The following is a 25,276-nucleotide window of genomic DNA, read 5'->3' as shown; positions in this document are numbered from 1 at the left end:
GCGGTGCAGAGGTGCGGTCTGGGAGCCCGCCAACGCCACAGCTCGGAACTGGCGCGACCAGCTGTCAAGACGCCGCCTTAATTGGCGCAGATAGTGCTGGAGAAGTGGTCCGCTGCAATCAACGACTCTCGGCGCCCGCACGGGCGGCCGTTTCGCAACATACTGCTCGCTCGGAAGCCCAGCCACCAGTGAGGTGCCGGGCAAGGCCCTTTGCCACAGGCCGGCCTGGCCGCCCGTCGCGACGAGCCTTCTTCTGCCCGGGATCGACAGAGGCTGCCGATGCACAGCCGCAACGCCTGCCGTGGGGTGACGATCTTGCGCCGATCGAGAAGCGACGGCGAGACCCTCGAAGCGCACAGCGAGAGACGCAGTAGTGGAAGCCGTGGCTATGTACTGTACCCCCGGACTGTGCCTGAGAGCGCGCACGACACGGCTCTCCATGCCTTGCGTCCGCGGCGTCGCACGAAAAGCAGGGCAGCCAAATTGTCGATGCGCCACCATGGATTTTCACTGGAACTCGATCAGCCGAGATGGCGTTTCCTGGTGCAGGGGCCGCTTTCCCATCTCAAGCTCGCAAGCACGCGCCACCCACGTAATCGCGGTGGCGCGAACGCAGCGTGAACGCTAAACAGCCGTCCCGCCAGGGTCCAACGACAAGCGTACCGACTGCCCACCGCTCACGGCAGTTTTCGCAATTTGTGGGCACCTGGCGCGAACGCTGCATTTTGGCAGACGATGCCTCAGTCCTCGTCGGGAAGGAGAGAAATCTGACATGTTCTTGCTCTCCCCGCAGCCACACCACCACCGGAGCCTGCAGCTTGCGCACGTCAGTCGGACAGCCTCCGTCCATCTGTTTGCCACGCGAGAGGCAATTGGCGCGCCTACCATAAGCGCAGAGAATGCTGATACGGAGATCGCTTTGGCGTCGCTGGCGTGGCCCATGACCTCAGCAAGGGGAGTAACCTACGTCCACAACACTTCATACAAAACATCTGGCACAAGTACCCCTGGCGATCGCTAGTCCCCGCGTCTCCGCCATATGCGGGTGCTTCCATGCATTTGATCCAAGTATAGCATACGTCGTCATTGGCGACGGCATCGTGGTGTGGGAGCTCTGGCCGATACTTGCACATCACCCATGGGTCTACCAGTGGCGTCGCATGATAGCGCAGCATGGCTCGCGGCTTCGGATAGAGAAACGAGGAGCCCTCCCCCTGCTCTCGCCTGCACTCGGAGAACGCCTTTTGCCAGTGGCGTTGACTCCCGTCCATCATCCGCCTTCTGGGCCCCCCATGCCAACTGTTAGCCAGGGGGTTGTCCGACGATCAGCGTAATCCCAAAGTTGGGAAAGTCGGCGAAGGCAATCTCCCAATTATGTACGCGCGACTTTTGAAACGCACCGACCGCTCGGACACGAAGATCAAACATTTACTCCGATGCGTTTTTAGAAATAGCCCTGTTACAGACTAGCCTTATGGGGAAGTATATTGCAATTCAGTTTGCTCTCCCCCAATCCTAAGGCATATTTTCTCGCCCGCAGCCGCTGTGGAGGGAGTGTCCAAAATATGCTGGGTATACAAGAATAGAACGAAGAGATCGGATCTCAACAAGATCCATGACCTCATCGAGCGACGTGTTCGGAAAGGAAGTCATCAATGTATGAGAAATAGCCCTGTTCGGCAACGGTGTCGTTGTGGCTTCCGTTGGGAAGCTCTCTCCATATCTTAGGCTCGGAGCGGCACACTTGGAAGAGTCGGATCATATGTGACGGACTTATACAGAAGTTATTCACAAAGAGCGTAAGGGGTGTTGCTTCAGTGGCACTCACGGAACGATCTCATCCTTTAATCCACTTAGGAACAATATCGGTACGCCTGTAATCTGGGGGAGGACCTCATCGGTCGGCCAAACCTGATGGCAAAGAGAGGCCAGATACTTCGCAGGTGGAAGAGCGCTAGACAGGTTAGCGCCTCGACTCAAGATGGTATAGCGAAAGACCTGCCTCGGGATCATCTTCCGCATAGACGTGAAAGTGTTCTCCAAGATTATGCCCGCAATATCCCCATGCTTCAGGTTTTTTGAGGCTAAGCCAATAGCTACAGCACCCCCGAGGCTCTGCCCGTAGAGCACTATGCGGGTTCCTCGAAGCTCATGCCGTTGTCTGATGTAGTCGAGCCCGGTCTGAGCGTCCACCGTTATGCCTTTCTCGTTCGGCGTTCCCGAAGACAGCCCATATCCTCGATATTGCAGCATTAAGACGTTGCAGCAGAGCTCCTCGGCAAGTATTTTGGCTATAGGCAGTCTGTAACCGATGTTGCCTGCATTCCCGTGGAACATGAGTACAGTGGCATTGCGGGCGTGTTGCTTGTTTGCTCGAATGTAGAACGCGCTGAGAGACTCTCCATCGGGTGTAGGGATGAAGAGCTCCTCAAAATCGGCGATTCCGAACTGCGCCGGTCGGGGGACGTTCGTTCGGGCATCGGGTGGGAAGTTTCTAGCGTAGATGATCTCGCTGATGAACGTCAATATCGCGTTTGCTGCAAAACACAGAGGTGCAATCCGCACTTTTGCTTGAAATATAGGACCCCGCTAAGCAAGGCAGCAATGCCTGAAGAAGCTAGGAGTGGTATTCGAAGATACGACATGAAACTCTCGAGAGCGGACCCCATGACGGGCGGAATACAGCGAGCCGTGAATTGTAATCACAGCGAAGGGAAACTCGGAGACGTGAGGTAGGCTGGAGCGAGCGAAAGAGTCAAGAATGAATATGACTACTGCTAGAACAGGTATTCTGAAGCGGAGAAGCTGGAAATGCGGCTGTCGCAGAGGTGGTTGAGGTTCAAGTTAGCTCCATGCTATCGGGCAGGTGCGGCGGGCTTCAGGAGCCACTTGCGCAGGTAGGTCCGACAGGAAATAACAGAATTGGAGCCGTCAGTCAATGATATTTTTGCTTGCGGTACAGAGAGACGTCGCAAAAAGACCTTCCATTGACAGTTCATCATCCTGCTTCGGCTGCAAGCATTGAAAATGGTGCAAAGTCTCCGTCCTGGGATTCCGGCGACGGCACGTGACGCTCGGAGCTTAGATGGTCTGTGCGAGCTGTGGACCTACGACAGCTGTTTGCCTGGACGGTCGCAACAACATCAGTACCTCGCCTTCCCCACTCCCACAGCTTGCGCACTGCCCGAACGGACTAAACCACTGCCATCCTCGCCTTTTTCCTGGATCCGTCGAACTCAGAAACTCACCATGATGACCTCCGGCATGCTAGGAGAAGGTACACTCGCTGGATTTCACCAACGGCTCGAGCTCACATTCTGCAGATGGCATCCACGTCGACATGGACCACTTGAAGAAGGGGGAGGTGAAGTACGACACCTCTGTTCAACTTCGTTGAAGCATGCTGACGAGTAACTACAGTCTCGGAACCTCAATGTGCGTCGTACCTGTCCTCTCGCTCCGGACCAAATCCTCTGACTAGGCGTAGTATGGCGATCAACTTCAAGGACGGCGTGATACTAGGCGCAGACAGCAGAACCACAACGGGCGCATACATTGCCAATCGAGTGACGGATAAGCTCACACAAGTCCACGATACGATCTGGTGTTGTCGGTCAGGCTCCGCGGCGGATACGCAGGCCGTGGCAGATATCGTCCACTACCATCTCGGCATGTACGGCATTACGAATGACGAGCCTCCTACCACCCAGACGGCCGCGGCTATATTCCAGGAGCTGTGCTATGCCAACAAGGACCAGCTATCGTAAGCGCGCAAGGTGGAACTGTTCTAGAGTTGTACACTGACGCACAATAGTGCCGGTATGATCATCGCCGGTTATGATCACCGACATGGCGGGCAGGTGTACTCAATACCACTAGGCGGCTCTCTACACAAGCAGGCATATGCAATTGGCGGCTCGGGGTCAACGTACATCTACGGATACTGCGATGCGAACTGGAAGGAGAACATGACGGAGAAGGACGGAGTCGAGTTCGTAAAAGGCGCACTGCAGGAGGCCATCAAGTGGGATGGGAGCTCGGGTGGTGTGATTCGCATGGTGGTGCTTACGGCGCAGGGTGCGCAGCGACATCTGTACCTGCCGGACAAAGACTACAAGGGGCCTGGCCCTCAATAGAGAGACGGAGTCGCTGGGGCGCGGACTTGGCTGTATAATATAGACACTGCGTGCTGACGGACGGGCGCAGACCATAGCAGCAATGGAGATCTGCCCATGGACGCGGATCTGGAACAATGGGCAAGGCGTGATCGAGCCCGTGTATCCCACGTTAACGTGAGAGGTCAAAGTAGTCTCCTCCGCTAGCATCCACTTGGACAGAAGCTTCGGCAGCGAGGTGGGCGGGCAGTCCATGGGGAGCCAATGAGCAGCCGTCGCTGGGGCCATCTGCCCGTGGCCTTGCTTTCGTATCTGCCAGTAGATCTTCACATGGCGCATGGGTGAACGTGTCGCAGCGCCTGTTGGGGAGAATTACTGCAGAAGTGAAGCTGCCGAACAAAAGGTGCACTGCGAGCAAACGCGTGTGCCCACCGCAGCAGCGATCAAAGGAGCACTCGGGCGGCGACGTACTTATCAAGTCGCGGATCGGCAAGGGTTCACAGCGCCATTAATGACGAAGACTAGCCCACTCCTCCCCACGGACCTCAAACACCCTCTCGTCACCTCAACACCGCCTGTCACCGCCCGTCACCGCCCTGCCCGCCCGCCCCCTCTCCTGCTCGCAGCGCTGCGTCGTCCAATTCACTTTGGTTACGACGCGCTCGAATTGAGGCATGCTCCTCGCCCTCGTCCGCTGGTAAGCCGAATCTTGGGGCGTGCCGAATCCGGTCGCGGCGCTTCTCTTATCGCAGAGACACAGACCTGCACCGACTCAACACCACCACCGACCCTCTCCTCTGCGCCGACGCAGCAGACTCACGCTCCTTTTGCCCAACGCCGTCGCCTCGCGACCGCGTCCCTGCCTTCCTCACCGGTGGACTCTGCACCGCCGCCGTCCGCTTCTCCACCCCCTGCATCTCGACATCAACCGCAGCCGGCGCGCATTTTCGCGACCTCACCGACCCGCGGGCTTTTATGCACCCCCAGCCTCGAAGTGGCACCAGCATTATTGACGTTCCCAGCCCCCAGAACGCGGTATGGGATCGATTGTAGTGACCGATTTTGGTGGAAACCACTTTCATAACAGCATGTTCGGCGGCGGCTCCCATCAACAAACTCAGGAGTCCCCCGCCGTGCACCACACGCCGGTTCGCGCCTCTCCTCAGGTCAGCACGAATCCGCCGTTGCGAATAGTGCCCCCGCCCGCGGACGTGCCTATGGCCGACTCGGCTGCCCCACCGTCGAGCTCAACGCCCGGTCAGCGATCACAGCAGCAGGGCCCCGCCGAGACCAGCGCGCGCAGCTCTACCTCTCAGTTGTCGTCGCAGAAGCCCCCGCCGAGCCCGCGCTTTCGACCGCATTCCCAACAGCAGACGCCCGTCGCTGCTAACCCGGCCCCGCACGCGTTTGTGAACACCAGGCCGGTGCCCTCCTCCACGCCCTCCTCCGCCCAGCAGTCCCCAATACACGGGCTCCGATCGCCGCTAGACTCGACGTCAGCCTCGCCCAGGCGGATCAAGGTGAAGAGTTTGTCTCACATTCAGCAATTTGCAATCGATGAGACCAGCCCTTTCTCACAGACACGCTCTTTGTCGCGGCGGCAGCGGCGAGACCCGAACGATGTCGGGCCACAGTATGAGATCAGCGAGATGCCCGTGTCGGATATCATCGAAATGGTGGCCGGCCTGTTGACTAAGATCACAACTACAAACGATCGGCAGCACGAGCATCTGCACCGCCAGATTCCGCCTCCAGAAGGAACTTCAGGTCTGAGCCAGCAAACCACAAGCGTTCTGGCATTCCACGGCAAGAATGTACCCAGCATATCGATCCTGAGCTATCTCAGCCGCATTCACAAATACTGCCCCACTACCTACGAGGTCTTCCTCAGTCTCCTCGTGTATTTTGATAGAATGACAGAGAGGGTCAATGCGGGCCCAATGTCCACTCTACGGCAAGCAAACCAGCAGTCACTAGAGCGTGATAATGCCGAGGCTGCTGCAAACCCAGCACTGTCTGCAAACTCTGCCTCTGGACCAACAGACCAGGCGTCGTCCGTTTCTGTACAAGCAGCGACACCACCCCCATCTGGCTCGTTAGGCAAACCCCCAGAGACACCCGTCCGGGGCCCTCAGCCACCTTCTCCGCCACAGCAGGAGTTGGAACCCGATCCTTACAGCTTGTCGCACTTCTTCGTAGTCGACAGCTTCAACATACATCGTCTTGTCATCGCGGGTGTTACTTGTGCAAGCAAGTTCTTCTCGGATGTCTTCTATACTAATTCACGATACGCAAAGGTAAGTGTCCCGCTTCCTCACGTATCGGCCTTTGTCTAAACTTTGCAGGTCGGCGGGCTACCCTTAGTCGAGCTTAATCACCTAGAACTGCAGTTTCTTCTGCTGAACGATTTTCGCCTGGCGGTACCGTTGGAAGAGATGGAGGCATATGGCACGATGCTTGTAGAATTCTATGCACGGGAGGTGGCGGAGCAGCACGAGCGGCAAGCGGGACGACACTAAATGAACGGATCATCGAACAGCGGTGACGATTTAACATCATGACGGGACGCGCACAGCGGGCGGCAGGCCTTGAACGAGTGAGGAATTTGACACCCCGGACGATTTTCGAGGTCCAGACCTAGTATTGACTCAAGGATCAATACCACACCTAAGGCTCGATAGCAGAGCCATCGAACACGATAATTCTACACCTACTTTCCCTAGGGGATTCTACTCTGAGTGTAGGCGGGGACAGGAGATAGATCTCTACTTCTATGGGCAGCAGCGGGCCGCCGAAGTCATTCACTTTTCCGACTTCGGTCTATTTCTGAGCCTACTACGTGCCCTCGCTTTGTACTTTGGTCTCTTCTTCTTTTCAAGCGAGATACCTGGTATCCTAGTATATGGATTAGATGGGGCGGTGGTGGGATTGCGGTTCATGCCGATGGCCATATTTTGGGCGCGGCCATCATGGATGAGGTTATGAATGCTCTTCTCTCTGCAACTTTTATGCGTTAGGCGGCGTTATTAGAGGTGTATTGGCGGAGTTCACGGAAGGGCAATTTGATCTGGTCTCGGGAACGTGTCGCAATCATTTGAATGACCTTGTGCTATTGAAGCTTATGTGAACTACGCCGCCGGTCGAGCTTGTGGTACGAGTGGAATCGATCAACGGCGAGATCAAATATCTCAAACGAACAGGAGGGGCAAACAAAAGATCTAGATCTAGTAGTGGATCCCTTACAAAAGCTTTCCCGCCCCGCAACCCTTCAAGGGTCCTAGCTAGTCCCTTAGATAATCCAGGGGCCGCCGCCAGTGCCGCTATCTCCGCACTGTCCAACAACGGTCGCGTCCCGCCTTACGAGCACGTGATACGCCCATTTCCGATATAAATTTCCGATCCCTGCCCATCCCTCCTCTTTCCTTCCTCCCGCTCTGCCCCCCTTCTCTTTCCATTATATTCTGTCGTTACATCGTTATGTCCGCTCGCTCGTCGTCGTTTTCCTTGGGCACGCTCGTTCAGTATGCTTTTTTAGCGGTTTTGGCGTATGTGCTTGCGGGCGCGCCGCTGCTGTCCATTCTTTCAAGCTCGGATGGGAGAAGGGAGATAGATAGGCCTAGGAATGTGGAAATTTCAAAGGAAAAGTTGGAGAGCTTGGTTATTCCGGAGGGCAATTTGACGTGCGGGGAGCATGCGTATAGGGGTGTTTATGTGTTGAGTAGGGAGCCGTTGGTTGTGTATATTGAGGGGTTTTTGACCGAGGACGAGTGTGGCCATGTTGTGGAGTTGAGGTGTGTGTTATTTGTTGGAATTTTTTTTAAATCTGTCTCTCTCTTTCTTTTTTGCCTCTTCTCTTCCCAACTTTCTCTCTGCTCTATTTCCTCCATCTGAATCCGTGCTAACGCGGATAGCGAACCCCTCTTCACCCCAAGCACAGTGTGGACCTCCGGCCACGAGCGTCTAGACCCTTCCGTCCGTCTATCAGAGAAGGCCCGCGTCTCACGCGACAACGTCGTCCAATGCATTGAAGAGCGCGCACGCACGTTCCAGGGCTGGCGGCCATACGTCTTTGTTGAGCGGCTGTGGGCTCAGCGATACGGACCAGGCGGGCACTACAGCTACCACTACGACTGGAGTACCGCTACTAGACACGCTGGAAGAGTTAGCAGTTTTATGGTGTGGCTCGACGCAGATTGCACGGGCGGCGGGACCAGGTTTCCTAGACTTACAAGACCTGGTGATAAGAGTTGGTGTAGATTTGTTGAGTGCGAGGGGGAGGGAGATTTCGGTGAGGAGGAGGGACAGGGGGTTACGTTTAAGCCGATCAAGGGTAATGCAGTGTTCTGGGAGAATATGCGCAGTGATGGGACGGGATATGAGGAGAGTTGGCATGCGGGTTTGCCAGTAAAAAGCGGGACGAAGATTGGGTTGAATATCTGGAGCTGGTATCAGGAAGGCTACGATCCTCACGCACAAGAGCAAGAAACATCTTCGGGACCCTGACATACATAACTTCAACAAAACATATATACACAAATACATTCTGGCCTATTCCGAGCCAGCTAGCGCTCAAACCCCGTCTTCCTCCTCGTACTTGATTATATACGAGCTGAAGATGGGCGAAAAGCTATGCCAGTACGCCCCTGCGTCTGCAACGCTAGTCGCGAAGTTCCACTCCGCCATCTCTTTCATCTCCTTAGCTGTCCATTCAAGCAGTTCATCCGGTATATTCCCGATGCTGTGCAGCATGATCGAGAACGCAGATTTAGTCGAGTTGGTCGCGGAATGGAAGTTCTTGAGCGCATTAAACTTGTTCGCGTCGATAAAGTTGGTGAAGGTGTCTTCGAAGATGACGGTGATGTCGGCGATGTCGAGATAATTCCACGTTATGTCTGGAAGCGTTCCTGGATTATACACTGCAATCGTGAGCTTCCTCTTAATTCACCGAACAAGTCGCCCCAGAGAGCCGAGACACATACCCACGACCTTCTGCCCCAGCCCCTCCAGCCCTCTAACTTCCGCCGTCGCCTTCGCCAAATAATCATGCTTCTGCCAATGATACAATCCAGGCGTCTCATCAAAGAAAATCCCATCAACCGCCACCCTACTGTCGTTCATAACTTGCGTCCACTCCGCATACCTATGGATCTCCGCAATGACAGTATCAATGGGTTTGTCGGTGTAGTTCGTGGCGACGTAGCCGAGAGTGCGAATGTTGGGGTAATCTTTGAGTCTGGGCATTTCGGTGACGTAGGGCGATTCGGGGGTGCTGTTGAGGCATGGGCCGGAGCAGGGGTTGAGGACGACGGAGAAGTTGAGGTGCGGGTGGTTTGCCGCGCTGTTTTAGGGGTGGATGTTAGTGGGGATGAGGGTTGGCGGTAGGGGAGGGAGTGGTGATGGGGCGGTGGAGGTACTCACACCCAGTACAAAGGATCCCAAGCTCCTGGCCATGGGTATATGTACAACGGTAGTAGGATGGACATGTTTCGCGACTGCTCTTCCCAGGATTCCCAAGAAGGAGGAAAAGAACCACAAACAAAAGCAGAAAGGACTCCAGAAAGCATCCAGAAAGCTCTAGCTCGCGGTACTTTTTGCGGTCCTTTAAGCGCTAATCGTAAATCCCGACAATCGTATCTAGGTACATGTTACATGCGAGTCGCATCGCAGATCTCCAATTTTGGAATCCTACCATACCGCGCCTGGCGTAGAAGGCTGGCCGTGATGCATTTCAATATTCTAGAAGCAATCCAAGTTGCGTGGCAGAGTCTCTTTTTGAACAGGTGGGCAATTTGGGCATATTGGGTGGCAGGGGTGCGGATAAAGATGACGAACGCGGGTATAGGCTCAAGAATTCGGGATAGATCCGGGGCGAGGAGAAGAAGAATTAAAAGAGGCGAAGGCAAGAATTGTTAGAAAAAAAAAATAACGTTCAAGCGGGAGACGATGTTGCAGGCGAAAGAAAAGGTACTGTCTCTTCGAGACGTCGATTATTGCGATCCATCTTCCTCATTTCTGAGGCGTTCATACGTATAAGGCAACGCCGCGCCTCCCGATCCAGGTACGGTGCTCTATAGTGCGTTACTTGTTACCGATAGTGCAAGGGCCCGCTGCTCGGTATTGTAAAGAGTTTCTTGCAGATCAGCTTGGGTATGAAAATCCTGGACAGCCAAGAATCGATGAGGAAGCGTCATATCGAATATGACATTCCATGCGCTCGCACAGTGAGCGGAAAGGCGCATATGGTGATCTGGTGTCTGTCACCTACTTCACAGCCCCTCTGACTAGGTACGTCGTGCTTTTGGTATACCGGGGGTATCGTTTAGAATGCACTCATAGGATTCTTTGAACAGTCAATGTACCCTCGCCTCCATTCTGAAGAGCGACGAAGCCGCTGGTCTCAATCCGTTTCTGCCACTGGTTCGACTCATACTTGGCGGTGACCACAGTCAGTCGAAGCTCAGGCTCTTCACCTGGAGGAAGCGGCGTCGTCTGCCCAGAGCTAACAGGAGTCGCGGTTCCCGAGGCGAGTGGAGTAGTTGTTGTGGAAGGCGGAGGCACTTGCGTGAAGTTCCAGCGTCCGAACGCCCAGTTGAGGATATATCTCGCTCGACCGTTGTTGACATCCAAAGCAGACGCGGATGTGTTATCCGAGGATTTCGGGGGTGTCGACGAGTAGAGGACCCCTTTTATCCTGTATATCAAGTCCTTTGTGGGTTCTTCCAGGAGCTTCCTCAACTTCTCCACATCCACGCCTGTCTTCTCTCCGTTACTTGCTAACGTGACGCTCAGCACCTCCACCTCGCTCGAATGTCCATGGTCATGGTGGTGCTTATCCTTCCTCCCAATTCCCTTCGCCAGCTTCGCATCCAAGCCAAATATGATATCCTTATCCACCCACCCCTTATCGCTCTTCGTCCGTGGTATAGGCGGATCGAGTTCCAGCCCCAGAATAGAATCCTCTACGTCCTCCAGTCTTCTCTCACTCACGAGCTCCCACTTATTTAAGACTATCAGATCCGTGTATTTCGCCTGGATCTTTGCTGTATAGCTCGTGTCTTCATATCCCTTCCAATTCTCCACATCAATGACCGACATGACCCCATCTAGCACGTATTTTCCAGTGCTCTGTGATAGCCGATTCACTTCCATAGCCAATGTAGCAGGAAAAGCAGAGCCAGACGTTTCGACAACGATGCGATCGGGCGTAATGTCTCGGGCGAGGGTCTCTAGAGCATCGGAGAGCTGGCCGACGAGGTTACAGCATATGCAGCCATTGAGGAGTTCTTGGACACCGGATATCGCGTTCGAGGAGGCCAATTGGGAGTCGATAGCGACGTCGCCGAATTCGTTCTTCAGTAGGGCGAGTTTGTAAGTCCTAGGGAGCTGCGGTATCAGATTGAGGATGAGTGCTGAGTGCGTCAGAAAACTCGGGATTGCGGAACTTCTCGAGTCGACGTACTAGTTTTGCCTGAGCCTAGAAAGCCTGTTATTATCGTTATGGGTATCATGATGGTATACAAGTAGTAACAAGGAGGAAAGGAGCGTAGTGAGCGACGTTCTGGCCTACGAAAAGCAATGGGAGAAGAGACTTTCACTCAGAGCGGGATGTTGAGGTCACGTGGTCGCGCTTGCTTTTGGGGCCCAGACCCCGGACGCGGGGTCCAGGAGATGACGTATCGCGTCGGGCGGTGGGGCAGGGGCAGTCAATCAGGGACGCACTACATACTAGCATCAAACACACGACTACTGCACCCAAGACCACCGCCTTGGAAGCTCTCCGTTGCACATAAATACCTGCTTTCTCCCAGATTCCACTCTTCAACCAACATCTGCACCTTACTAACACCTCGAACTTTCAATCAACCAAGCAATCATCAATCATGGACTACCTCAACAAGTTCACCGGCGGCGACAAGAACGAACAGCAGCAGCAACAGCAGCAGGGTTCCTCGGAGCAGAAGCAGGAGGGCGGCGGCTTCCTCAGCGGCCTTGGAAACAAGATGAACGAGGCTGGTGGCGGCGGTGCTGCCGGTGAGAAGAACGAGGACATGCTCGACAAGGGTGAGTCTACCCGCCGCTCAGCTGCCAAGCTTCCGACGACTTGCTTTTGCGGTGGATGGGTAGCTGATCGTGTTCAGGTATCGACTTCGTCCAGGAGAAGTTCCTCGGTGCGGGTAAGCAGGATAACGAGGTATGTGCCATGCTGCATTGCGTTTGATGTAGGGATGCTAATCGGTTTGCAGTCCGCTGTCGAGCAAGCCAAGGACGAGCAGATATCGGACTTCATTCGGGGACGGTACAAGGGCGTAGCGGGAAGCGACATGCCGATCAAGGACAAGCCGACCACGTTCGACAAGAGCACTGATTAGATGCTTCGATTTGTTGGCCCCCTGAGGGATGAATATTTCACTGTGATGGGGTAGGACCATGGGAAGGAGCTGCAGTAGTCATGCGGCAATGACTATAGCGACACTCAATTGAATCATTCATATCACCTCATGCTTCTCGCAGTGCGGTGCTCGTGCGTTGCTGGCTAGGCTAAGCGCGAGATATAGCCTGCGGAGGCTCCTCCCTTAGCGGCATCTTCTCTGATGATGTGATCCCTCCAGCTACAGCAAAGCCCTCTTAGGCACAGTGATGGAGGAGAGCCTCTTTCCTTGATCTCAATTAGTCAGCCGCCGGCCTGGCGCTGTGCTCTCCGTCATAGATCCTGAGTGCTTCATCCTCGTACGTCCCTGCCCACCCACTGTTATAGATTCCCCTTCACTCTTTGGTCAGAACCTCGATGCACTGCCGCAGCAATTCCGTCAACCGTTTCTGTACTATCCGTCCAGCAGGTGTACTAGCATGCTTCCCAGCACCCCAGCCAAACGGCAGGAGTAACCTCCGTCTTCCTCTTGTATCCACTATCACCAAAGCGTCCAGCGGGAAGCTCCCTCCTCCAAGAGGATGTAGTAGCCCTAATCGCACAAAGTGATTATAGCTTGGTCCGACGGCTTGTATTAACGGAAGGCAGAACGGCGCGGTCGCGGAAGGGATATGCGTCGAAGGGTCTCGGCAGAGGACGAGGGCTTGTAATGAGGGTGACATCGCATATAGGTCTGGTAGCATCGAGCTGTATGCCGTCAGCGATCAACTTTCAGGACGCGGTGGCCACTCACCAAAGAAGGTCGTAGTGCAGATGCAGATTACCCTGCACGCACAGCACTATTATAGACGTATTCTTCTGGAAGTTGTCTACGTTGCTGTGTGCTTGCAGGCCGCTGCCGGGCGCAGTGGGCAGCGTATGTGACGATAGTATGCTCTCTACATCCACGCTCCACGCGTCCTCCGGCCTAATTATGCCCAGCTCTTCCAAATCGCTCTGCGTCCTCGTCCTCTTCAAGGCGTCGCTAAATGTCGACAGCGCAGGCGAAGGCTCCGGCAGCCGCAGCTCCTCCTCCTCGTCATCTTCCAACGCAAGCCGCGATCGTTTGCGATTCAGCGCAACGTTCATAGTCCAGGGCCCTTTCTCAACGGCAAACATCTGCGTTGCGCACCCAAAGTCGCGCTCGGCGGGTGGTGTAGAAGAAGCTAGGAAGCCAGAGCGGAAAATCCGCTGCGCTCGGGCGCATCGTCCGGTTTCTGTAGAGACGGAAGGTGACCGGGGTTCTCCACCGCAGGCACGCGCCCGCGCCCAAGCTTCTCTCAACCCCGCCTCGAACCCCCCCACACCTCGTCCAGACCTGTCAATCAGCCACACCCTCCGTCAACCGCTCCATGGGGTCGCGCGACGTCACGGGTAGGCTGCGCCAGGGAGTCTGGAATGGGTCTATTCCGCTGGAGATCCGGCTGCACAAGGACGATTGCAGGACGTATGATGAGTCGGATCCTTACTTGGTGAGTTTGCTGCGGGCTGCAGCCTAGGTGTATGCTGATGAAGAATAGATTCAGTTCCCGAGACTGAGTTACTTGGGCCTGCTGATACACAAGCTGCATCGCTTCTACGAAAACAACTTGATCTATCCGGATGTCTCGCCCGCGGATGCGTGGTTAGAGTACGAAGGTGTGCCCTTGAAATGGCATTACCCGCTCGGCCTGCTCTACGACCTGTACTCAGGAGCGGAACCATACTACCCCTCCAACGGGACAGCGAACCAGGAAGGCTCCGGAGCAGATGATGAAGGGCAAAACAGCATACCATGGAAGTTAACGGTCCACTTCTCCGACTACCCTGTCGAGCATCTCGTCAAGCTTGACTCCGAGGGCAGACACCTCCACGACCTCTTCATCCATAGCGTTAAGGAGGTATGACGACCTAGTCCGTGCTTCATCTGCTTCCTTGAGTGCTAATGGTTGCAAGGCTGACTATCTCCGCACTGGTACCGGCAAGACCGTCATGTTCCTCAGCCAAGCCGACTCTACCCAGCTCTGGGAATCTGTCAAGTCGCATGACTTCACGCTCTTCAACCCTATCAACCAGAAGCTGTTGAATCCACAAGGGGCTAACCTGCGGCATCTGCCCGTCAAGCTTTACCTGCCGCATGCGGCTTCACCAGGGATGGAGAAGGAGACCACACCGGGGTCGTTGAGAGTGGTACAGTCGTTGATCACGCCCGCGCTTTCTTCTCGTAGGTGATCTATCTTGTGTGCTCAACATGATGCATAGCTAATTTGTATCTAGGACATCCCCAAACAATAGGCACAGCACTTAACCACATCATACCGAGCCTTTTCCCCAGCAGACGGAGTCCGCTGCTAGCTCAAGCGGTATTGCATGGTGCCGTCCTTCCTTTGAGCGCTAGTGTAGAGGACTTAGTGCGGGCTACTGCGTACCTAGATGGCTGGCTCCACATTGGCATAGTGATGATGGCGTAAAGGTGGTGTCCCGCACCGGAGCTTGACTGGGAGGACGCGCGTAGCTATGGTGGATATTACAGTAGCTGCAATTCTGGCATGCAAGGACATCAATGCAAGATGCGGGTTCCCGAAGGAATATGGAACCTGGGGAGCTGATAACATCCCGTGGCCCATTCCACATCCGGGAGACCAGTCTTCAGATGAGGTGAGTGCTCTGTCATTCCTATTACTTCAAGAGGCTAGTAATGGACACATAGCTGAGTGAGCGGCGCCGACAGGTTTTCTTTTCTTGCGGCGCTCCATACAACACATCACTTGGGTCCAATATTGCCTTCAGCCTTGCGACCCTTGTCGCGAGGCTGCAGTTCTCCCGCGAGTGGCGCACACGGGTTGCATTTCAGCCCCCCTCAACACCATCGCATTGGACGCCCAAGCCACCCCACATGATATTGCAGCGACCAGGCCCTTAGGGCCACATTTATCGAAGGCTTCATTGCGGTCCTTCCCGCCCCTGGTTCGCTGCGAACCGGCGGAGCCTCTACTAACTAGGAATCCAAGCCCGCCCAATTACCATCATTCAGTTCATCAAGGTGGTCAGCCGAGCTGCCCGAAAACATCGAAGGACGACTTATCCGGGACTTTCTGGTCGTGACTCAGCCTAGAGCTGAAAACTTAGCCGCCCAGGCCCACCTGTTCTTGGAAATTCTGAATGGAAATGACGGAACGTTGCAGAAGCAAAGATATCCAGCTGAGGCGAAGGACAGGCTACCTTTTCACGCACCGATCACATCATGAGGAGTACAAAGCGCCGCAGAGAGCCCGCTACATAATCCCATTCCCTACTCATAAAGCCAGCCTCACCACACCTCATCCACCCCAGCCTTGCGAATTCGGCCAGACCCAATGAAAACCAACACTTCTCGCCGCCGCCACGATGACGACTCCTCTTCAGAATCCGACGAACAGCCGGAAGACCATGTCGAACCCTACATATACGAGTATTTGAATGCGCCTAGATCCACTCGGCTCATTAAGTTACAGCCGGGTACTCGCAAAGATGAAATCGTTTGCAAGATCGTTGAGGTGGACTTGGATCCCCAGTACACTGCCGACGTTAGAAGAGTGGAAAAGATGCTGAAAGAGCGCGAACAAATGAAGAGGAGCGGGAAACATGGCGCAATCAACGGCGCTCCGGATAGTATCCGCATTCACGTTGAGCATGAACAAGGCCTCAAGAGTAAAGCGAAGACAAGCCACATCAAAGCCTCGTATACCGACGTCCCGGCCCTTGGTGATCCAGGCGTGCCCGCTGAATATGAAGCGCTGTCTTGGAATTGGGGAACAACTCCATGGGATGCACAAGTCAAGATCGATAAAGATGGAGTCCGCTATTATTTCAACGTCCCGAAGAGCATTATAGGTGCTTTCAAAGCGTTACGAAACAAGAAAACGGAGCGAGTGCTGTGGGTGGATGCCATCTCCATCGACCAGTCAGATCCTCTCGAGAAAAGCCAACAAGTGCCAATGATGTCCGAGATCTATGGCGGCGCGAAGAGCGTTTGCGTGTGGCTTGGAGAAGGCGACGAGGACAGTAAAATGGCGTTCGACTTCATCCGAAACGAGATCATCCAACTTGAGGACTTCGACAAACTATGCGAAAGTCCCGGCTCGGCGCCCAAATGGAATGCAATGTTCAACCTGATGAAGCGGCCTTGGTTCTCCCGCAGATGGTACCCAATCCCCTGTACAAATAGCGATTAGAACCTATGCTAACTTAAGCGTAGTAAGCAACTTTTCCTCTTATGAGACGCTTACTCAAACATCACAAATGTTGGAATCTGTCCAACGATTAGTATTCTAGCATACCTCTCTGGATATAATACTAATTGACCTGGCGGTTTAGGGATCGTCCAGGAAATTGCGCTTGCTAGAGAGGCGCGTCTCTACTGCGGGCGGAAGAACATTCCCTGGCAGGATTTCGCTGACGCTGTGCAACTCTTCGTCTCAGTCGAATCTGCGACTCATCGGCTCTCGGAAGTCATGAAGATACATGACTCTTTTTACCATGTACCCCGTTGGTTTGAATATGTATCCAAGTTAGGCGCCAGCCTGCTCGTGGATGCTACGGGGACTTTGTTTCGATACTCAAAGATCGAGTGGCCTGAGACCAAGCACATTCCTGGCGCTCATACCCGAGCAAGCTTGGCGATTCCGGGAGCAACTCCGTCGAAAAGCCCCGCTTACCCTAGGGGATTATCAGGCAGGAGTAATCGACAAGCGTTACTAAGTCTCGAACACCTGGTATCAACACTCTCTATATTCCAAGCAACGAATCCACGTGATATCATCTATGCCTTATTAGCCGTGGCAAAGGATACAAACCCAGTACCATGTAAGAAGCCGCCTTACCTGACGGACGCGTTGAAAAGCATTACCGTGGGCATGAAGTTGCAAGCGCGGCCGTACATTGTGGACTATACCAAGAGATACGTTGATATTTGTGCGGATTACGTCCAGTTCGCGATCAATCAGCAAGCGGATCGAACCAGGGCTCTTGACATCATCTGTCGCCCTTGGGCTCCCGAGCCCGAGAGAGCCGAGAAGAATCGCAACCGGTCAGATGCAAATGCCCCCTTAAGCCCTTTCGTCGGAGAGGACTCAGACGACAATGACCAAGAGAGAATGCCATCATGGATTCCGCAGCTCACTCGCGCCTCCCACAACATGATTCGCCATGCCGACTCGGTCGAGAAAATGGGCCGCATCAACGCCGATCCTCTTGTGGGCCTTCCCGAGCTGAACCAGCGCAACTACAATGCAGCGGGCGACAAGTCGGCCGACCTCGCTCGGATCAGGATCAAGAAGCGTAGGAGGTACCACAGCATCGAAATTCTCGGCTTTGTCCTGGACCGCGTGGAAGCGGTAGACAAGCAATCACAAAACGGCAACATTCCGCTGAGTTGGTTCGAGATGGCAGACATCAACGCGAGGCCGTTCAACCAGCAGTACGAAGACCAGCAAATGAAGGATTCATGGGAAGAGTTCTGGAGGACCCTTGTCGCGGACAGGGGACAGAACGGAAGGAACCCGCCTGCGTACTACGCTCGCGCCTTCGGAATGTCGCTGCAAAAGGGATTGCTAGCTACAGGGTCTTTGAACACGACCGATATGATCGATCACGGCCGCTGCTCCGTAGTATCCGAATTCTTCCGTAGGGTCCAAGCCGTTATTTGGAACAGGTGTCTTGTTCGGACAGAGGCTGGCCGGCTCGGCATCGTCAATGAAGGGGTCGAGAAGGGAGACCTGGTGTGCATAATGGATGGTTGTAGCGTTCCTGTCATTCTGCGTCCCATGAAAAAGGAGCGTTCAGACATCGAGGAGGATATGAGAGCCGAGAAAGAGGAGCTGGAACAATGGAGCCGGGTAGCCCAGCGGAGACACAGGATGAGCAAACAACCGCGTACGGCATTATCTGAAATCAAAGAAAGGGAGCAAAAGAGGCTCGCGGCGGAGAAGAGTGCACAACAAAGTGGCAGGACTACCCCACAGATCAAGCAGAGACCAGAAAGTGGCCCTGATGCTATAACCCCAGAGGACACCGTCCCCGGTGTTCAACAGTCTCTAACAGATATCAAAACCGATGGCCGCCCCTCTCAAGAAGGGCTGGGCGCACCTCGGGTGACGCGATCACGCAGCATCTCGACAAAGAGAAGCCGAAAAGAGATCGACACCCTGTTTACGGGTGGGCAAGCTCAACCTCGGGATATCATTGACGGAGTGATGGGCTACGAGCCCGAAGAGAATCAGCATCAAAAGCAGCCAAGCGGTGCGACTTATCTACTTCTCTAATATCACTCGCTGACTAACTCCTAGATACCTCTTCCGTTCCCCTCAAGCCTAGCCAGCTTTCGAAAGAGCGAATCCGAGTCTGGAAAGAGTATTACTGCCAACTGATGGGAGAAGCCTTCATCTACGGCGTGATGGATGGCGAGGCTATCGCTCTATACAATCGATATATGGCGCAGCGGGGAGAGTCGGCCTCAGAAGAGAAGCCCAAGGACGCGGATAAATATGCCGGCTACAAAGCTGAGCGCGTTGTGGACGGTGTGAAGGTAATGGTCGCAGATGGAAGCTTGGAAGACCAGTTCCCGATGTTTCGAAATCAGGTCTTTGAACTGCGCTGAGGACGGGGATACTACGATGTGAGACAGTACAAATATTGGAGATGGTGTTTTGATCTTTTCCGTATCAGAATCTAGATGATTGTCCCGTAGTTAAGCGGTTGGCATCTTTGCATGACCTTCAAGCCTTCTTTGAACCTCCCTTGGCCTCTCTCGTTACCCCAACGCGCAACAAAAAGCATAGCCTCGCCACCGCAGCCGCTCCCGTGATGGCCAGACTGCCCCAATCCTCCGCCCTCCACGTCTGCCATCCCAACCTCGCCTGCGCGCTCAACGCCCCGTGCACAGCCCAGAAATACGCACAATCCACAACGAGATCCGCGATCTGCACAATCCGCCAGATGGTCATGTCCGTGGTGTATCGCAGGAGTACTGCTGAGATGAAGCCGAAGTTTAACATGCCCCCACCGCGTTGACGAAGGATCATGGCGTGCCCGATGTCAGGTGTTGGGTTCGGAATGTGGGAGCTGAGGACCAAAGCCGGGTCGAAGAAGTCCATGTAGGCGCCCCAAACGCAGATTATAGGGTCGATCCAGGTGAAGAAGAGGCGGTAGAAGAGAGGGACTTGGATGGATTGTGGTCCGGGCATGGTGGGTGGGTGTTTCGAATGAGTGGTGGAAGGTCGTAAACGATAAAGTGCTCTTGCAAGATGCCAAGCTCTGAGATGGCAACGTATGCCGACGGAATCGAGATGGCTCTAGAGGAGTTTGAGGGTTGAAGTTGGAGAGGTGTCGATGTCAGCTCTGTGCACGGACCTTGGGGCCAAAGCTCGGTTACTTTGGGCGCGAGGGCACTCTCTTCCCGTCTTTTCAGACGAGAAACCAATCCTCAAACCTTCAACATTATCCTCAACCGCTCCTCTCTATCCTCACTTTTCGAGCTGAACGTCTATACCGTCGGTACTCCCCATCCCTCCGTCTTCTAGGCCTTCGAAATTGCGATCTTCCGAGCTAAGTAGGCGCAGAACTTCACCTGACAGCCTCATTCTGGGCGGGAATCGTATCGCGAACGCACGAGTGCTCGATTTAACGAAGGCGCTCTCCTCCAAATTGCAACCGTTTCGAAGCACGAGCAAAGGGTTCCAATATCACCCGCATGGTGTGGGTCCTGCGATCGGCATTGTGGCGCGAGCTAGTCTAGACTTCAGACCACCCGAACAATTGGGCTCCATCGCGCCTCCAGGTCGGAGACACGATCTTCGACGATAGTTCATCGCTAATTTGCAGGTTTGCCGACGCAAGCTTGAACTTGTGATTGATCAGCAAATCCAAACGTCTTATCGGGCACGACATGCTTGTTTCGGCTTCACCATTGGAACGCAACGGTTTCTGTCTTGAAAACCAAGTTTTCCATCACTCCCCGTGGTAAGGGCATGATCTTCATCAGTGTAGAAGCATTTGAAGCCCCCTCGGCTGGGGAAGAGCTCTCCGACCTCCGTAGCATGTCGGAGGTTGCAGCAAGCGAGCCAACCCATGGTCGTCTGGTCATGCCGTCTTCAGGGTCCTGTGGGCTTGCCTAGGCGCCATTGGCAGCTTCGTGCGGCTGTTGCCGTGAAGGGTAGAAAGGATCAAGGGAGTTGTGTTTCAACCCGGAAAGCCCTCCATGAAAAGGTACAGTATGCCCGATCCGACCCTATCCTTGCATACATATGCGAGTGGTCGCGTGCATTACTGCTCAGGTCTCGGTTTTCGGGCCCGTATCGTTCCCCACAATAAGGCTGAGGCAGGTGTTTTGACCAGCTTACGCAAGTCAGGTCAAACGCCAAACTCCGGGGAAGCCACCAATGCACTGATCGACCCTTCGACCCCACTTTTCCCTCGCTCGTGCCTCGTGCTTGGGTGTCGACAGCTTCGGCTTCAACGAACCTCAACCCCTCTGCCGATGCAAGAACGTGCTTGACCGCTCGGGCCTAGATCCTGCTTCACTTTTTAAAGCACCGTTTCCAACTAAAAAGCCGCAAGCTGACAAAACTCAACTCAACCGCCGAGTCGGCGCTGACCAATACGATGGAGTTAAATGCATGCCTTTGCACGCTCGAGTCAGAAAGCGAAAGTTAATTCCTGTGCCGGCACATCCCCGGGACGATCCATGCATTTCGAGTCTCAAAACCGCCGAATTGCCCAGGGAGCGGTGACGTTCGTAACCTTCCTGGACAGTAGCATCGAGATTTCTTTGCATTACTGTCGAGCATGGCAGCTCATGACTGGATGATCATGATCCTTCCACGAGGCGGCTTGGCTGTCAAAACGTGCCGCTTTGAAGATTCTAGGATGATGCCCAACAACACCTATCCATGCACTGTTCGTATTCTGCTTCTTCGGCTCCTTGGCTACCCTCCCTAGATTTGAGTTATTCCTTATATCTCAGACCCTTGGTTCGTTTAGCTCCACATGCTCTCAACTCCTTCCAAGTCGTTTGGATTCATTCCAGTCGTCGTATCTTCATTCTTAGTACCCGCAACGGCCTACATCGCAGCAGCTTTGCCTTCTGCACGAGATGGCTCGTGACAATGGCATCGGTGCCGACTATGAAGTCTCCTATCCTATCGCCCTTACCCTCATCGTCTTTCTCGGCATCTCAGTATACAACGTCATTGAGCTTATGCTCGTGATATTTACGACCTTCAAAAGACGCCATGGCCTATATTTCTACTCGCTTCTTGTGGCAACCTTGGGCATCATACCCTACGCACTGGGCTTCTTCTTCAAGTTCTACAACATCACCTCGTCGAGGATACTCTACCTCACCCTTATCGCGGTGGGTTGGCCTTGCATGATAACGGGGCAATCCGTCGTCCTCTACTCGCGTCTCCACTTGATATACCGCAGCAGCGCGGACACCGGACGATGGGTACTCGTTATGATCGTCGTCGACGCCATCGTCTGCCATGTCCCAGTCATTGTTCTCCTCTACGGCGCCAACTCGTCGAACCCCGAACCCTTCCTTACCCCGTACTCCATCTATGAAAAGGTCCAGATAACAATCTTCTTTCTCCAGGAGGTCATCATCTCGGGCCTCTACCTCTACAAAACCTCCAAACTCCTACGCGCTGAATGCGGAATTCGCGGCCGCAACTCGCGCCTCGTCATGACGCACCTCATCTGGGTCAACGTCATGATCATTATCCTGGATATCACCCTGCTCGCCATCGAATACGCCGGCTACTACGACGTCCAGGTCGTGTACAAGGCAGCTGTCTACAGCATCAAGCTGAAGATGGAATTCTCCATCCTGAACAGACTGCTCGACCTCTTCCAGGGCCGCATCCACGACAGCTCCGACGACCCACGATCCCATCCCACCGTCCACGGCCATACCACCTTCAAGCGATCTGCAGGCAAATCCAACACGGCCAACGGCACTGTGCTCGCGGGTACCACTACCGTGGGCAATTCCATGGGCAATTCGGCGTACGCAAGGATGGACGACAATATCAGTCCTATAAGCGGCATCAGCGCGAAGGACATGGAGGTTGTGAAGACTACGGAGATAAGGATCGAGAGTGCGGACAGGTTCCCATCGCGGGATGTTGGCGACATTGAGCTGGAGAGTGTGGCCGGAAAGAGCTCGAACGCTGAGGGTGTGCAGAGGTCGGCCAGCACGAGTTCGAGCGAGCTGCGCATCGTGCCGCATGGGTATTGAACTGCGAGAAGAATGTCTGCTTATCTACCCCAAGAAACGATTGAACGATCTATATCTTTGTAATCATCTGTGCGGCATATACAATGTGCTCGGTTCTAGATACCCTGGGTTGCAAAGCCCTCGGCATAAATACACTTGCCCCTATCATTGGAAGCTTTCCTTTCCATTTCTGGCTCATCCTTCAATGCACCATACCACTCTTCGCCATGATTTCCACATACTTCGAGTATTTCCCAACACTCAGCTCCCTCAACCTCTTCCCCCATTTTATCATAATGAAGATCGTACAAACTTGTGCCAACCCCACAAAAGCGGCTGTGATAAAGGAGTTCTGCAGCCCCATATTCGTCACCCAAGGCGTGATCCCGTATCCAATTGCGAAGCTCATCGTATTTCTCACCAGAATCACCGTGATGATGGCTTCACCCGACAGCGCGCGGTACGAATCAATACAATAGGCGATCGACAGCTGAACACCGAAAGTGTTCGTCATGGCAATGACGCCCATAGCGAAAACCGGCCCGAACCAGTGCACATGGTGCGCGGAGCCGACGCCCCAGAGGATGAGGCCAAAGGGGATGAGGAGAAGCGAGGGCACGAAGAGCCACAGGCGGTGCTCGGATTCCATGATCCCCTTGTTCTTGCGCGCCTTTCGGATTACGAAAAAGTCTCCCAGCCAACCTGTATATGCGGCGCCGAGGGCGACGCCGATTAGCGGGGAGACGTAGCACACGCCGACCATGCTTGCGGAGAACCCATACGTGCCGCTTAGAATAAGGGATGCGGTGGCGTTGAGCACGTTGAACCAGACAAGGTTCGACCCGTATGAGAACCCTGCGTAGAAGATTACAGGGAACGTAGCGAAGATCAGGGGACGGGTCATCATTCCTTTGAGTTCGTTAGGCTTTTGGAGGTCGGATTTCTGGAACACTTTGATTTTGTCGAGGTACGTTTTGCGCTTGTAGGCTGGGGAGGGCGATGGCTCGCGAGCAGGACTGTCAATGGCGGTCGCTTTTTCGGCGTCGATGGGTTCGGCGGGAGTGCGGATGCCGGGGGTGTCAGGCGGTGTACCGACTTGGTGGCGGACATAGTTTGTTTCTTCCATGAAGAAGAAGCAGAAGAAGAAGCCGATGGCGTTGAAGATTGCGCACCAGTACTGTTTCCATTAGCATAGCTCTTTGAAGGTCGGATGCGAGTCGCGTACCAACACCCACTGCCACCCTTGAGCATCCGCAATGAAGCCAGAAATGACGGGGGCGAAAAAATTGCTGCCAGCGAGCAACAACGCATACAGTCCAATATACCGTCCCCTTTCGTGGGTGAAGTAGATATCGGTTACACTGATCTCGCACAAGCTCTCAATTGGTGCTCCAACGAAGCCCTGGATGATCTTATTCGCGATCCACTGTCCGTTCGTCTTGGTGTAAGGGGCCCAGACTTGCACGGCTAATGTTGCAAGCATGGACAGCAGATACGCTGGACGCTTTCCATACTGCAGAGCGAGCGGTTGCCAGATAAGACAGCCCCAGCCGAAGAAGAGAAACATATAGCTGCTGGGTATAAGCATTCGAATGAAAGTAAAAAACATCGGCGGGTACGAACCCGGTGCCTTGGTTCAAGTCGTTCAATGTCAAGCCCGTCTCTTCGCTGATAGGTTCCAGGACGGAATAAATGGCTGCGCTTGCGATCCCTACCATGAGCGTGTACACGCACATGCATGCCGTGCTCAAAGCTTTCCTCGATGGTGACCAGTTCAGGGGATCATCGGGATCAGAAGATGGCGCTGGGACAAGGACAATATCTTTCTGCCCACCCTCCGCATGCCTTGCGTGCATCGTCCCTAGAAGGTCAACCAGGTGAACCGTTCCCGGAATGTGGGCTTCGCCATCGCTGGAATGGTCTATAATGTCTGCCATGACGAGCTAAACAAAGCAACAAGATAGGACGACTTGAGAGAATGAGCTTTCGGGACAGTGCCACGACTAAACTACGCGGGGTGCACTGAAGTTGATATAGTGTTCATGCAACGTCGTACCGAGGTGACGGCATGTTCCCACGGTACGCGTTCCGCACTCGCGGCATAGCTACAGATAGGCAAAGGATCAGACCCCATGTCCGCTGTCAGCATCCTATCGAACAACGCTAGGTGATATGCGAAGGCGGGCGAGGCTACAATGGCAGTGGGCGTTGCGAACCCATCGCAAATAATAGCTGGCTAATGTGGGGATCTGCATCTGAACCCTGGAGGTTTGGGAGCAAAAGTGGGTTGGAGATGGAGATAAGCACTGATATGCTTCGGAAGGCCTGATAAGCTTGTGCCTTGCTCCGAGTTAGAGGCGAGACGGACGATTTGAGAGGAATGGTGGTGCAGCGGCCGGTATCCTTCGCGGGAATAGTGAAAGAGAAGGGGACGTTGGAGGAAGGTTGAGGTTGGGCCGGTTACGAATGCCTCTCTCGGTAAGTGCCGAATTTGCACCGACGACCCGTGACTTGCCTCTC

General features: G+C 54.3%; 13 protein-coding genes across 13 annotated transcripts; 7 read left to right on the top strand and 6 right to left on the bottom strand.

The window, feature by feature from the left end:
• Nucleotides 1-1,447: 1,447 nt before the first annotated feature.
• On the bottom strand, nt 1,448-2,848 carry BU26DRAFT_156504 (BEM46 family protein-like protein). Its single transcript, XM_033820060.1, has 4 exons — nt 2,566-2,848; nt 2,003-2,512; nt 1,829-1,954; nt 1,448-1,772 (listed from the first exon to the last, which is right to left on the bottom strand). The coding sequence occupies exons 1-4, from the start codon at nt 2,667-2,669 to the stop codon at nt 1,622-1,624; spliced, it is 891 nt and encodes a 296-aa protein (XP_033690473.1). The 5' UTR covers nt 2,670-2,848; the 3' UTR covers nt 1,448-1,621.
• A 330-nt stretch (nt 2,849-3,178) lies between these two features.
• BU26DRAFT_515182 (proteasome subunit beta type-9 precursor) lies at nt 3,179-4,320 on the top strand. The gene is made up of 4 exons (XM_033828003.1): nt 3,179-3,277; nt 3,324-3,369; nt 3,488-3,763; nt 3,815-4,320. Exons 1-4 carry the CDS (start codon nt 3,253-3,255, stop codon nt 4,134-4,136), a joined length of 669 nt encoding a protein of 222 aa, XP_033690472.1. The 5' UTR covers nt 3,179-3,252; the 3' UTR covers nt 4,137-4,320.
• A 570-nt stretch (nt 4,321-4,890) lies between these two features.
• Nucleotides 4,891-6,920, top strand: BU26DRAFT_156478 (cyclin-domain-containing protein). The gene is made up of 2 exons (XM_033820059.1): nt 4,891-6,412; nt 6,461-6,920. The coding sequence occupies exons 1-2, from the start codon at nt 5,153-5,155 to the stop codon at nt 6,632-6,634; spliced, it is 1,434 nt and encodes a 477-aa protein (XP_033690471.1). The 5' UTR covers nt 4,891-5,152; the 3' UTR covers nt 6,635-6,920.
• A 672-nt stretch (nt 6,921-7,592) lies between these two features.
• BU26DRAFT_476362 (uncharacterized protein) lies at nt 7,593-8,697 on the top strand (the record flags this gene model as incomplete). Its single annotated transcript, XM_033825565.1, has 2 exons — nt 7,593-7,906; nt 8,027-8,697. 2 exons carry the CDS (start codon nt 7,593-7,595, stop codon nt 8,616-8,618), a joined length of 906 nt encoding a protein of 301 aa, XP_033690470.1. The 3' UTR covers nt 8,619-8,697.
• Nucleotides 8,685-9,598, bottom strand: BU26DRAFT_417677 (uncharacterized protein; the record flags this gene model as incomplete). The annotated part of the gene is made up of 3 exons (XM_033823212.1): nt 8,685-9,031; nt 9,095-9,453; nt 9,534-9,598. 3 exons carry the CDS (start codon nt 9,596-9,598, stop codon nt 8,685-8,687), a joined length of 771 nt encoding a protein of 256 aa, XP_033690469.1.
• Nucleotides 9,599-10,064: 466 nt separating this feature from the next.
• BU26DRAFT_537814 (CobW domain-containing protein) lies at nt 10,065-11,678 on the bottom strand. The gene is made up of 2 exons (XM_033831434.1): nt 11,575-11,678; nt 10,065-11,524 (listed from the first exon to the last, which is right to left on the bottom strand). Exons 1-2 carry the CDS (start codon nt 11,621-11,623, stop codon nt 10,446-10,448), a joined length of 1,128 nt encoding a protein of 375 aa, XP_033690468.1. The 5' UTR covers nt 11,624-11,678; the 3' UTR covers nt 10,065-10,445.
• Nucleotides 11,679-11,861: 183 nt separating this feature from the next.
• Nucleotides 11,862-12,645, top strand: BU26DRAFT_537813 (uncharacterized protein). The gene is made up of 3 exons (XM_033831433.1): nt 11,862-12,176; nt 12,254-12,306; nt 12,359-12,645. The coding sequence occupies exons 1-3, from the start codon at nt 11,996-11,998 to the stop codon at nt 12,482-12,484; spliced, it is 360 nt and encodes a 119-aa protein (XP_033690467.1). The 5' UTR covers nt 11,862-11,995; the 3' UTR covers nt 12,485-12,645.
• Nucleotides 12,646-12,681: 36 nt separating this feature from the next.
• Nucleotides 12,682-13,775, bottom strand: BU26DRAFT_156374 (uncharacterized protein). Its single transcript, XM_033820058.1, has 2 exons — nt 13,277-13,775; nt 12,682-13,230 (listed from the first exon to the last, which is right to left on the bottom strand). Exons 1-2 carry the CDS (start codon nt 13,639-13,641, stop codon nt 12,879-12,881), a joined length of 717 nt encoding a protein of 238 aa, XP_033690466.1. The 5' UTR covers nt 13,642-13,775; the 3' UTR covers nt 12,682-12,878.
• A 99-nt stretch (nt 13,776-13,874) lies between these two features.
• BU26DRAFT_415908 (autophagy protein 5) lies at nt 13,875-14,972 on the top strand (the record flags this gene model as incomplete). Its single annotated transcript, XM_033823137.1, has 4 exons — nt 13,875-13,994; nt 14,043-14,402; nt 14,458-14,725; nt 14,779-14,972. The coding sequence occupies 4 exons, from the start codon at nt 13,875-13,877 to the stop codon at nt 14,970-14,972; spliced, it is 942 nt and encodes a 313-aa protein (XP_033690465.1).
• A 1,134-nt stretch (nt 14,973-16,106) lies between these two features.
• Nucleotides 16,107-18,803, top strand: BU26DRAFT_416604 (uncharacterized protein; the record flags this gene model as incomplete). Its single annotated transcript, XM_033823168.1, has 2 exons — nt 16,107-16,698; nt 16,858-18,803. 2 exons carry the CDS (start codon nt 16,107-16,109, stop codon nt 18,801-18,803), a joined length of 2,538 nt encoding a protein of 845 aa, XP_033690464.1.
• A 191-nt stretch (nt 18,804-18,994) lies between these two features.
• Nucleotides 18,995-19,864, bottom strand: BU26DRAFT_515174 (uncharacterized protein). The gene has a single exon (XM_033828002.1). It carries the CDS (start codon nt 19,722-19,724, stop codon nt 19,257-19,259), a length of 468 nt encoding a protein of 155 aa, XP_033690463.1. The 5' UTR covers nt 19,725-19,864; the 3' UTR covers nt 18,995-19,256.
• A 1,464-nt stretch (nt 19,865-21,328) lies between these two features.
• On the top strand, nt 21,329-22,777 carry BU26DRAFT_584265 (uncharacterized protein; the record flags this gene model as incomplete). Its single annotated transcript, XM_033834591.1, has 1 exon — nt 21,329-22,777. Exon 1 carries the CDS (start codon nt 21,632-21,634, stop codon nt 22,775-22,777), a length of 1,146 nt encoding a protein of 381 aa, XP_033690462.1. The 5' UTR covers nt 21,329-21,631.
• Nucleotides 22,778-22,826: 49 nt separating this feature from the next.
• BU26DRAFT_476350 (serine/threonine kinase 16) lies at nt 22,827-25,161 on the bottom strand. Its single transcript, XM_033825564.1, has 3 exons — nt 24,380-25,161; nt 23,982-24,327; nt 22,827-23,933 (listed from the first exon to the last, which is right to left on the bottom strand). Exons 1-3 carry the CDS (start codon nt 24,691-24,693, stop codon nt 22,959-22,961), a joined length of 1,635 nt encoding a protein of 544 aa, XP_033690461.1. The 5' UTR covers nt 24,694-25,161; the 3' UTR covers nt 22,827-22,958.
• Nucleotides 25,162-25,276: the final 115 nt, after the last annotated feature.

The sequence above is a fragment of the Trematosphaeria pertusa genome (assembly GCF_010094035.1).
Source record: "Trematosphaeria pertusa strain CBS 122368 unplaced genomic scaffold BU26scaffold_2, whole genome shotgun sequence".
NCBI lineage: Eukaryota > Fungi > Ascomycota > Dothideomycetes > Pleosporales > Trematosphaeriaceae > Trematosphaeria > Trematosphaeria pertusa.
This window is presented reverse-complemented; position numbering and strand designations above follow the sequence as displayed.